This window comes from Lissotriton vulgaris, chromosome 1_1 (genome assembly GCF_964263255.1).
Source record: "Lissotriton vulgaris chromosome 1_1, aLisVul1.2, whole genome shotgun sequence".
Lineage (NCBI taxonomy): Eukaryota > Metazoa > Chordata > Amphibia > Caudata > Salamandridae > Lissotriton > Lissotriton vulgaris.
The window spans coordinates 1999785192-1999797202 of record NC_141685.1 but is presented as its reverse complement, the minus strand read 5'-3'; the positions used below and the strand labels follow the sequence as shown (position 1 = coordinate 1999797202).

The 12011-nt window shown below is 48.4% G+C and overlaps 1 protein-coding gene across 11 annotated transcripts in view; it reads right to left on the bottom strand.

The window, feature by feature from the left end:
• Positions 1-12011, bottom strand: part of UPF2 (UPF2 regulator of nonsense mediated mRNA decay) — a 1606401-nt gene that overhangs the window by 1468823 nt on the left and 125567 nt on the right. For 10 of the 11 annotated variants that reach the window (XM_086919968.1, XM_086919955.1, XM_086919976.1 and 7 more), the window contains exon 2: positions 1450-1820. In XM_086919968.1, coding sequence (XP_086776094.1) covers positions 1450-1802 — 353 coding nt within the window. In that variant the 5' untranslated portion in view covers positions 1803-1820. Of the gene's footprint in view, positions 1-1449; positions 1821-12011 lie in introns of those variants that run through there. The other variant, XM_086919984.1, reaches the window with a different exon arrangement.

Genomic DNA, 12011 nt, shown 5'->3' with positions numbered 1-12011 from the left:
ATTTGCAGCCCCGAGATGAATGACAGCCTGCCCGGCTGCGCTTTAAATGTGAAAGTGGGCATGCGCGCGGACTTCACGGGAACAAAGATGGCATCGGGCTGTCCACATGGACCTTCTTAAATGTGGACAAGGGGGTAACCCAAAAGCCAGATATTCAATCACGCGTCAGCGTGTAACAAACACTGATGCAAGCCAATTGAAAAGAAGGGCGTGGCTTAAGTCCCCTTCCGAAACCGTATCGATTCCAAAAGCCACACGCAGTGCGGGCAGCGCGCATGCGCTGCAACGAAGGTCTGCGAGACCTAAAGATAGATAGATTGGGCTTCTGTATGATACGTGCAGAAAATAATTAATAAACAATTGAACTGGATGAAATGGCACACGGGGAGACCATAAAGATTCTGCAAATGTGGAGAGATCGATTTTCATGTTTGGGTTGAAGAGATCTTAGAAATCAGGGTTGGAAGAAGATGGGGCAGGATTTATTTTAACCACAAAAAGCCTTGACAATGCCAAATTAAAAGACAGTGAGGCACGGGGACGTGGGGGCAGAGGATGTCAACAAATCCATTTAAGTAAGTATAACTTGCGTGCAGGGCATCCTCAAATGCACCAGAAAGTGCTCAAAAGAAAAAATATTTATTTTGATTTGTAAATAAAGCAAGGTGCAGGTATGTGCTAATAATTTTAACTAAGCTTCTTCAAGCATGGTAGATTCATTGCAAGAGGGAGAATTTGTGATCTATTTTAGATCCATTGAGTGAATGAGGTCAGTCCTTTTAGCTATATTACACTTCTAACTTTCCTGGGGCAACATATTGAAAAAAGACAAAATTATTGGTGAGGATCCCTCTGCCAAGTAAGAGGTAATTGAGCCTGGCAAACTATATGCTAATGTCATAGCTGCCTTTTCTGACTAATGTGCAATAAACAAAAGTGATGCCACTGCTTGAACTCACAACAACAAATAGTACACAAGGTGTATTGAAGACAAAAGGGCCTGTCTAGTAAATCCTAAGAAGGAATATTATCTTTCAGGACTCAAGTTATAAATTAACTCACCCTAAAGGTGGCATGCTTCTTTATAGGTCTCCTCCTCACATTAGCCAAATGTAAGCACCAGTGTTGGTTACAACCCTAAAAAAAAGCTCTTTTGCCTTTATGGGTGTCCTAGTCTGAAATGCTTACAGAGGGAAAATAGTACCATCTAGGTTTGAGATCTCAGCATTATTAGATTTTTTTTTTGTAATAAAAAATCAAAGCTGAAAGACTAACGTGTTGATAGGACTATCTTTTTTATTTATTCAGTGGGGTTCTTCCTGACTTGGGCTAATGTTTTCTCTTTAAAACACTATACAAGATACATGCTAGACAGACTGATTTATTTTGAACTTGTAGTATGCAACATTTTTAAACCTCATTTTAATAGTAAAAATAAAACAAACTTACTTCATTTGGATAGCTGCCTCTTCTTGCTGTCGTTTTTGCTCCTCTTCTTGAATTTTTTTTTCCTCCTCTTCAATTTTTATCTTGTCCTCCTCCTCCTTTCTCTTTTGCTCTTCCTCTGCCTTTACCTTTTCCTCCTCTTTCCTCTTCCGCTCTTTGTCATCTTTTTTCCGCTTATCTTCCTCTAGTTTTTTCTTTTTGTCGTCAACTGCCTTCAGGCTCTCTCGTTTGGAGCCAAGCTTAAAATCCTCTTTGGCTTTCTCTCTAGAGCTGGTTAACCTTCTTTCAGTGCTTTCTTTGTTATCCAATGGGTCTTTGTCCTCCATGCTTGTTGTCTTTTTTTGCTCAGCTGGCATAATGTTGCCTGGACAAGCCTAGAAAGAAAAAAAGACATTTTACCATATTAAGAGCATTCACATAGAGTTCACGTGGAGTAAGGCCATTTTAAACAGATCATTAATTTGGTCGGTGCATTTCAGCAGGCTGAAACAGTAACCAATATTTAGTCAGGAAAGGAAAAAGATAGAGCTTCAGAATAGTGACATTTAAAAGTCAGGTTGAAACACTTACAATAAAAGAATTAGAAAAAAATAAATTGCTAAAACAAAGTGATGCAATTACATCCCCATAGTAATGCAGAATGCCCAATCCAGTTATATATAAAAAAAGATCTTCTAAGACATATCATCTCCTCTCTGATGAGCAGAGTGGATGTAAAGGACTCTCACTGTATGTTAGTGCATCTAAGGTGCAGGCAATTCCCAACTTTCGGGCAAATTGTCTCAATAAGGAGTCTCCCCTCCTATTATTTCCACTGTATGCGCCCTGGACCATTTCAGCATTATCTCAGGGAGGACCTTTACATTTTAAAACAACTTAAACCGGTGTGCCATTATTCGCAAACCCAGTCACAGAGTATTTTTTTGTTGTTTTCAGTTCGCTATGAACTTCATCCTTACAACAGTTGTAGACATGAGCATACCATAAAGGCAATTTTTTTAAAGCTATCGATCAACCCTTAATTCAAAACGAAAAACCCTTAGTGTGACACACACATCTACTATACCATACACCGAGAGGAAGGAAGGAGGGAGGGAAGGAGGGAAGGAGGGAAGGAGGGAAGGAAGGAGGGAGGGAAGGAGGGAAGGAGGGAAGGGAAGGGAAGGAGGGAGGGAAGGAGGGAAGGAGGGAAGGGAAGGGAAGGAGGGAAGGGAAGGGAAGGGAGGGGGGAAGGAGGGAGGGAAGGAGGGAAGGGAAGGGAAGGAGGGAAGGGAAGGGAAGGAGGGAAGGAGGGAAGGAGGGAAGGGAAGGGAAGGAGGGAAGGAAGGGGGAAGGAGGGAAGGAGGGAAGGAGGTAAGGAGGTAAGGAGGTAAGGAGGTAAGGAGGTAAGGAGGTAAGGGGGGAAGGAAGAAGGGAAGGAGGGAAGGAGGGAAGGAAGGAAGGAAGGAAGGAAGGAAGGAAGGAAGGAAGGAAGGAAGGAAGGAAGGAAGGAAGGAAGGAAGGAAGGAAGGAAGGAAGGAAGGAAGGAAGGAAGGAAGGAAGGAAGGAAGGAAGGAAGGAAGGAAGGAAGGAAGGAAGGAAGGAAGGAAGGAAGGAAGGAAGGAAGGAGGGAGGGAGGGAGGGAGGGAGGGAGGGAGGGAGGGAGGGTAAAATTATTCCTCACAAAAAAAGGTTAAAAGTGAGTTGCATAAGGCAATGCGCAAACGTCTTTAATTATTAATGCCCAAACTCCAGTTTAAAATGGTCCAAACATTGCATGTTGTTTTTAATCACAAGGGTCAACATGTTCTTTTACCATATTCTACTTACTGGCAATTTCTTCGGGGCAAGAGGACCACAATTCACCCATAAGTGCACCGGACCATATGACTACAATGTGAGTGCCTACCAGTAGGCCACAGGAATGGAACTGCACAAAATTCTCAGAGTGTTTGATAGTGACCAGTGTTGTGAAGAGCTGTTAGCCATATGGTCCAGTGCACTTATGACCCTCGCCCATTTACAAATGCTACTAAGATACTTTTGGAAAGTAAGTAATGGTGGGTGTACCGCTTAAGGTCCCACGAACTTGGACTGAATGACAACATTCCCTGGCTCCAATTAAAACAATGAGTTTGACGAACAAAAAGAAATAGCAGTGACATCATTCACGCTCCCCTAGTATGAGTTTAACTCAAATAGCCATCCATCAGCCCTTGGTGTGAAGCTGAACAATCTTTGTTTGACACCTAGGAACAACAAGCATTGGAAATGCAATAGGGCTCGCATTAGGAAAGTTTGAGCTATTGGTCTTATAATTGATTTAAAAAAAAAAAAATTTAAATAGCTAAATTGATAGCTTTGTCATTTACAATGCCAATAGTTATAACTTTCGCAAATGTGACACCTATAGCATTTGTAATGCAACATGTTTTGTATTTACGTGACTTAGATGTATTGATATTACAAATAACAATGGTTTTTAATTTTTTTAAATAATTAATACTTAAATAATTTATTTAATTTGTAATGGCAATAGCTTAAACTTTTGTAAATAACTTTTGTGAAGATTATGTTCAGTGTTTTTCATTGTGACGAAAATCCAAGAACAGAAGTGAAATATTAACATCTTATTGTGATTTGTAATAAAGTGTGAAAGCTTGAAAACAGCTTGAAACATTGAAAGAAAGAGCATATTTGAACCAGTGATGCTGTGGTTGCACTGAGTAATACTGTGATGGTGCTGAGTGATGCTGTGGTTGCGCTGAGTGGTGTGTGCATCGGTGGAGCTTAGTGGGTGCATCGGTGGAGCTGTTTGGTGGGTGCATTGGTGGAGCTTAGTTGGGGCATCGGTGGAGCTGTGTGGTGGGTGCCTCGGCGGAGCTGTGTGGTGGGTGCCTCGGCGGAGCTGTGTGGTGGGTGCATCGGCGGAGCTGTGTGGTGGGTGCATCGGCGGAGCTGTGTGGTGGGTGCATCCGCGGAGCTGTGTGGTGGGTGCATCGGCGGAGCTGTGTGGTGGGTGCATCGGCGGAGCTGTCTGGTGGGTGCATCGGCGGAGCTGTCTGGTGGGTGCATCGGGGGAGCTGTGTGGTGGGTGCATCGGGGGAGCTGTGTGGTGGATGCTTCAGTGGAGCTGTGTGGTGGATGCATCGGTGGAGCTGTCTGGTGGCTGCACCTGTGGAGCTGTGTGGTGGGTGCATCAGTGGAGCTGTGTGGCGGGTGCATCAGTGGAGCTGTGTGGCGGGTGCATTAGTGGAGCTGTGTGGCGGGTGCATCAGTGGAGCTGTGTGGCGGGTGCATCGGTGGAGCTGTGTGGTGGGAGCATCGGTGGAGCTGTGTGGTGGGTGCATCGGTGGAGCTGTGTGGTGGGTGCATCGGTGGAGCTGTGTGGTGGGTGCATCGGTGGAGCTGTGTCGGTGGAGCTGTCTGGTGGCTGCATCGGTGGAGCTGTGTGGTGGGTGCATCGGTGGAGCTGTGTGGTGAGTGCATCAGTGGAGCTGTGTGGTGGGTGCATCAGTGGAGCTGGGTGGCGGGTGCATCAGTGGAGCTGTGTGGTGGGTGCATCGGTGGAGATGTGTGGTGGGTGCCTTGGTGGAGCTGTGTGGTGGGTGCATCGGTGGAGCTGTGTAGTGGGTGCATCGGTGGAGCTGTGTAGGTGGAGCTGTGTGGTGGGTGCATTGGTGGAGCTGTGTGGTGGGTGCATTGGTGGAGCTGTGTGGTGGGTGCATTGGTGGAACTGTGCGGTGGGTGAATCGGTGGAACTGTGCGGTGGGTGAATCGGTGGAGCTGTGTGGTGGGTGCATCGGTGGAGCTGTGTAGGTGGAGCTGTGTGGTGGGTGCATCGGTGGAGCTGTGTGGTGGGTGCATCGGTGGAGCTGTGTGGTGGGTGCATCGGTGGAGCTGTGTGGTGGGTCCATCGGTGGAGCTCTGTGGTGGGTGCATCGGTGGAGCTCTGTGGTGGGTGCCTCGGTGGAACTGTGCGGTGGGTGAATCGGTGGAGCTGTGTGGTGGGTGCATCGGTGGAGCTGTGTAGGTGGAGCTGTGTGGTGGGTGCATCGGTGGAGCTGTGTGGTGGGTGCATTGGTGGAGCTGTGTGGTGGGTGCATCGGTGGAGCTGGGTGGTGGGTGCATCGGTGGAGCTCTGTGGTGGGTGCATCGGTGAAGCTGTGTGGTGGGTGCATCGGTGGAGCTTAGTGGGTGCATTGGTGGAGCTGTGTGGTGGGTGCATTGGTGGAGCTTAGTTGGAGCATCGGTGGAGCTGTGTGGTGGGTGCATCGGTGGTGGTGGGTGCATCAGTGGAGCTGTGTGGTGGGTGCATCGGTGGAGCTGTGTGGTGGGTGCATCGGCGGAGCTGTGTGGTGGGTGCATCGGCGGAGCTGTGTGGTGGGTGCATCAGCGGAGCTGTGTGGTGGGTGCATCAGCGGAGCTGTGTAGTGGGTGCATCGGGGGAGCTGTGTGGTGGATGCTTCGGTGGAGCTGTGTGGTGGGTGCATCGGTGGAGCTGTGTCGGTGGAGCTGTCTGGTGGCTGCATCGGTGGAGCTGTGTGGTGGGTGCATCGGTGGAGCTGTGTGGCGGGTGCATCAGTGGAGCTGTGTGGCGGGTGCATCAGTGGAGCTGTGTGGCGGGTGCATCAGTGGAGCTGTGTGGTGGGTGCATCGGTGGAGCTGTGTGGTGGGTGCATCGGTGGAGATGTGTGGTGGGTGCCTTGGTGGAGCTGTGTGGTGGGTGCATCGGTGGAGCTGTGTAGTGGGTGCATCGGTGGAGCTGTGTGGTGGGTGCATCGGTGGAGCTGTGTGGTGGGTGCATTGGTGGAGCTGTGTGGTGGGTGCATCAGCGGAGCTGTGTAGTGGGTGCATCGGGGGTGCTGTGTGGTGGATGCTTCGGTGGAGCTGTGTGGTGGGTGCATCGGTGGAGCTGTGTCGGTGGAGCTGTCTGGTGGCTGCATCGATGGAGCTGTGTGGTGGGTGCATCGGTGGAGCTGTGTGGTGGGTGCATCGGTGGAGCCGTGTGGTGGGTGCATCGGTGGAGCCGTGTGGTGGGTGCATCGGTGGAGCTGGGTGGCGGGTGCATCAGTGGAGCTGGGTGGCGGGTGCATCGGTGGAGCTGTGTGGTGGGTGCATCGGTGGAGCTCTGTGGTGGGTGCATCGGTGGAGCTCTGTGGTGGGTGCCTCGGTGGAGCTGTGTGGTGGGTGCATCGGTGGAGCTGTGTGGTGGGTGCATCGGTGGAGCTGTGTGGTGGGTGCATCGGTGGAGCTGTGTGGTGGGTGCATCGGTGGAGCTGTGTGGTGGGTGCATCGGTGGAGCTGTGTGGTGGGTGCATCGGTGGAGCTGGGTGGTGGGTGCATCAGTGGAGCTCTGTGGTGGGTGCATCGGTGAAGCTGTGTGGTGGGTGTATCGGTGAAGCTGTGTGGTGGGTGAATCGGTAGAGCTTAGTGGGTGCATTGGTGGAGCTGTGTGGTGGGTGCATTGGTGGAGCATAGTTGGAGCATCGGTGGAGCTGTGTGGTGGGTGCATCGGTGGTGGTGGGTGCATCAGTGGAGCTGTGTGGTGGGTGCATCGGTGGAGCTGTGTGGTGGGTGCATCGGTGGAGCTGTGTGGTGGGTGCATCGATGGAGCTGTGTGGTGGGTGCATCGGTGGAGCTGTGTGGTGGGTGCATCGGTGGAGCTGTGTGGTGGGGGCATCGGTGGAGCTGTCTGGTGGCTGCATCGGTGGAGCTGTGTGGTGGGTGCATCGGTGGAGCTGTGTGGTGGGTGCATCAGTGGAGCTGTGTGGCGGGTGCATCAGTGGAGCTGTGTGGTGGGTGCATCGGTGGAGCTGTGTGGTGGGTGCATCGGTGGAGATGTGTGGTGGGTGCATCGGTGGAGATGTGTGGTGGGTGCCTTGGTGGAGCTGTGTGGTGGGTGCATCGGTGGAGCTGTGTAGTAGGTGCATCGGTGGAGCTGTGTGGTGGGTGCATCGGTGGAGCTGTGTGGTTGGTGCATCGGTGGAGCTGTGTGGTGGGTGCCTTGGTAGAACTGTGCGGTGGGTGCATCGGTGGAGCTGTGTAGTAGGTGCATCGGTGGAGCTGTGTGGTGGGTGCATCGGTGGAGCTGTGTGGTTGGTGCATCGGTGGAGCTGTGTGGTGGGTGCATCGGTGGAGCTGTGTAGGTGGAGCTGTGTGGTGGGTGCATCGGTGGAGCTGTGCGGTGGGTGCATTGGTGGAGCTGTGTGGTGGGTGCATCGGTGGAGCTGTGTGGTGGGTGCATCGGTGGAGCTCTGTGGTGGGTGCATCGGTGAAGCTGTGTGGTGGGTGCATCGGTGAAGCTGTGTGGTGGGTGCATCGGTGGAGCTTAGTGAGTGCATTGGTGGAGCTGTGTGGTGGGTGCATTGGTGGAGCTTAGTTGGAGCATCGGTGGAGCTGTGTGGTGGGTGCATCGGTGGAGCTGGGTGGTGGGTGCATCGGTGGAGCTGGGTGGTGGGTGCATCAGTGGAGCTGTGTGGTGGGTGCATCGGTGGAGCTGGGTGGTGGGTGCATCTGTGGAGCTGTGTGGTGGGTGCATCTGTGGAGCTGTGTTGTGGGTGCATCTGTGGAGCTGTGTTGTGGGTGCATCTGTGGAGCTGTGTGGTGGGTGCATCTGTGGAGCTGTGTGGTGGGTGCATCTGTGGAGCTGTGTGGTGGGTGCCTCGGTGGAGCTGTGTGGTGGGTGCATCGGTGGAGCTGTATGGTGGGTGCATCGGTGGAGCTGTGTAGTTGGTGTGTCGGTGGAGCTGTGTGGTGGGTGCATCGGTGGAGCTGTGTGGTGGGTGCATCGGTGGAGCAGTGTCGGTGGGGCTGTGTGGTGGGTGCCTCGGTGGAGCTGTGTGGTGGGTGCATCGGTGGAGCTGTGTGGTGGGTGCATCGGTGGAGCTATTGCTTTTGTAAATGGCAACTTTTTTTTAATGTGTTGGTCTTGAAAATAGGAAAATTAGTAGCTTTGTCATTTACAATGCCAATACTTTAAACTTTTTCAAATGTGACACCTATAGCATTTGTCCGGGTAAGGCAAATTAGTCAAAACGGAGGCAGCTGAAATACATTATACAAGCTGTAATGAAAGACAAGCTCTTGGCATTGCTGTACTTAGGATGGTAAAAATAAAAGAAATCACCAAAACGTTCCCCTTCTCAGCTTTAAACGAGCAAATCCAATGAGAAATCACTTTAAAATGTTCCAGAACTGCCTAAATGAACCCTGCCCAATAATTAATCATTCAGAAAAGACATTAAATATAGAGGGTTTTACATAAATTTCTATTCAGGTATAATGTCCCTAAGACATGAACAAATGATAGATATTATCCTCCGGAAAAGGTGGCAACCCTACGTGGAGATGATTAAACTAGGTTTTTTCCAGGAGTAACAAAGTCAATGAACCGGACAAAAAAAACACAGCCTAAAAAAGATACGATTCCAATCCAACGCAGTTTACAGCAACATTAGCATGCAGCATCTGCTAGGCACAATTCAATATACATGGCTCACTCCGTTCTATGATTACTTGAACTAACCCTACAAGTTATCCCTATGATACAAGTTCTAGAGCGGACAAGCTGCTTTACAATGAAAACCATACAGGAGAAAAGGCTGGTGGGTTTGTTATAACTATTAAATGTAGCAACAGTTCATTCACTTTGACGGCTGAGGGTTTAGCATGTTTAACACCTTTGCTGCTACTTGAATTTTCCCCCTGTGCTGGACATTCCACAACAGGGTGTGGTCGTGACGGAACCATTCCGTCATCAGCACAGCTCAGCTGTGACTGATGACGGAATGGTTCGGTCACAAGCATCGAAGGGGTTAACATCACGAGTCTCTCGAGCGTCGCGTTTTTCTTGGCAGACATGTTTTGAGGGGCATTCTACAAGTGTGCTGTGATAAAAGCGCCATCTTAGTGAGGGTACACAACCCCAGTAACAAGCAATTATAGACAGCAAGAGTTGTTGGCACAAGCTCTGGTCCGGAAAATAAAAAGCCATATTAGGCTACAAACGCTTACTGAACAAACCTCAAGGGTTACTGCAGGAAAAACAATGTTCCCATGACACACATTAGAACGCAACCCATGTCGCTATTCTGAATCTATTATAGGTGGCAACAACCCAAAGTCTCTACAATAAGTACATGGCGTCGAGGTAGCACCATCCTTTTTACAAATTTAAATTAAATGCATGCAGGTTTCTGGGACACGCTGAAAAAAAAGAGTACAGCTGTAGAATGGCCATGTTTTCAGAGGTGAGAAGGTGACTCGTCAGACGCTCGTTGATGTAGTGCCCATGAGCTGGGGGTTGTGTGCTCATTTCAAAGACATCCAACTAGAGGCCAAATGATTCAAACATTAACAAGGTGTGAGCGGGAGGGTGGGAGCGGATCCCTTTGCCCTTTGAAGTGAAGCTCTCGGCAGAGCACGGCCTCGCGGCCGTGAAAGACAGCAGGGATGTAATTAGGGGGGAGGAGAAGTAAGTGAGGCCGAGCCCGCTGGGGGAAACAACAGATGGCTTTTGTGTGGACGCGCTTTGCGCGTCCTTTAAAGTGACGGGTATCAATTGTATAAATTAAAGCACTATGTGTCTGAATAATATGGGAATCCATGGGACGATGTTACCTATGGGACAGAGACTGCAGGCTCCTGGCATTCGCTGGAAGGCTTTTGGTATATGCTGTGGACAGTTTATCTGAACGAGTAAACATGGCAGAAGATTGTAACTATTGCATCCTTGTGCTACCTTGTGCCTGGCCTGGGCCATGATGGTTGCGTGTGGCCCCAAGATCCTTTAAAAAAAGTGTATTTACCAATCAAAAATAGTAAATGAAAAACGTGTGGACATGAATTAGAACTTTTATTTTTAAAGCAGATGGGCCAGTAACAAATGCACAACAGGGGGCAATTAGGGGAGGAGAATGGCTGGGCTGAGGCAGAGCGCAAAGCCTTTGATGCAGCAGGGGGAAGAGCGGGAAGAGCTGCTGGCTGCACCAAGCTGACGATTTGATGCTGTGCATGCTCATTTTAACTCATTGCGCTTGCGCAATGAGTTAAAAAGCACATGCACTGCATGGAATCGACAGTTGAATCGCCAGTGGTTAAACTCTGGATAAGCCACTATAGAGCTTCGCCAGCTATGCGCAAGCGCATCAGCAGGCGAGCCCTAACTAGTGCGTATAGAGGATACATGCCACTGTCAACGCTATACAACACAATACCTTATCAAACCAATGCAGAGGGTTAAAAAGAAATCTGTCTGTTTTTCATTAAATTGCTTTCCAGGCTAGAAACAAATTTTTTCGTACAAATCCTGATATACTGTCACATAATTTGCGACCACTTCACCAGTCACTTCCAATGCACTCACTAATTAGCCTCAAAACATGAGCTATACCCAGGAAGGGTTACCCATGCGCCCAAGAATAATACAGTTCCCGTCATTCTAAGCGGCAATGTGTAGTCGCATGCAGCCGCTGAGATGTACTTGTTCTCTGCTTTTATTGTCAGAAACAGTAGTTCCTGTATTTTAATAGCATCAATATAGATTATAAGGTGCACACTTGTAATGGAAAGGTTAAAATGATCTAAGAGGGCAAAGGAACCACATACACCTATGGTTTTAGTTTGATACAATCATATGTTATATTTTACAAACAAAATTCTATATACAATGAAAAAGAAAAATGTGCTTAGTGTCCTCAGTGAGAAACAGGAACCTAAAATATTGGTGACATAATTGTGACAGTATTTTACAAGGTTTCCAAGGTATTCAAAAAAGACAACCATTTAGCAACTCAATACATAATATACAGCAGCTAAATACAATAATACACGCTGTTAATGGTTCGCTTTCTTTTGTTGTCGACAACGTTTCAACCCTATACATGATCTAGGGTCTCATCAGGACCTATGGATTTAAGGACATCCAGGAAAAGATACAATAATAAAATAAGCATATGGCCCATGTACCGGCACAAAAGCGACCACAAAAGGACATACCTCTATGCTATATATTATATTTCAGCACAATAGCATTTCTTCGAATGTTTACCTTTTGATTGCTGGTTAAAATAAGTCCTTCTTACCAATGTCACAGTTGAAGCGGAGTGTGGCTGCAGAATATACACTATTATCTAATATAGGATGTCATCAACAAAAGAGAATGTGTAATTACGTATGCGCCTCCTTGGACACACTATTTCATGTAATATGCCAACTGTAAGAGATCTGCTTTGTGTGCGCCACACCAATATACATAGTGCATCAACCGTAATAATGCCTTCCTGCGCGCATTTTTGGTGCAAATCACAACTGTATTAACATGATGACGTAATTGATCATGAAGTACTAATCCTTGTAATAACCGCTCATCATTTACTTTCTGTAAAAAGCAAACTATAATCTCTACTGGTTATAGAAATTGTGAATTATGTCTTTGCGCAATATTTAAATTATATACATACAATTTCATTCGTGGAAACACATGCATCAGACTTGTTATGAAAACAAACCAAGTGGATAAATTAGGACTTGAAAATGTCCTCCCATATGCCTCTTTTGTTACAATTCCCCCACTGTAGTGTAGT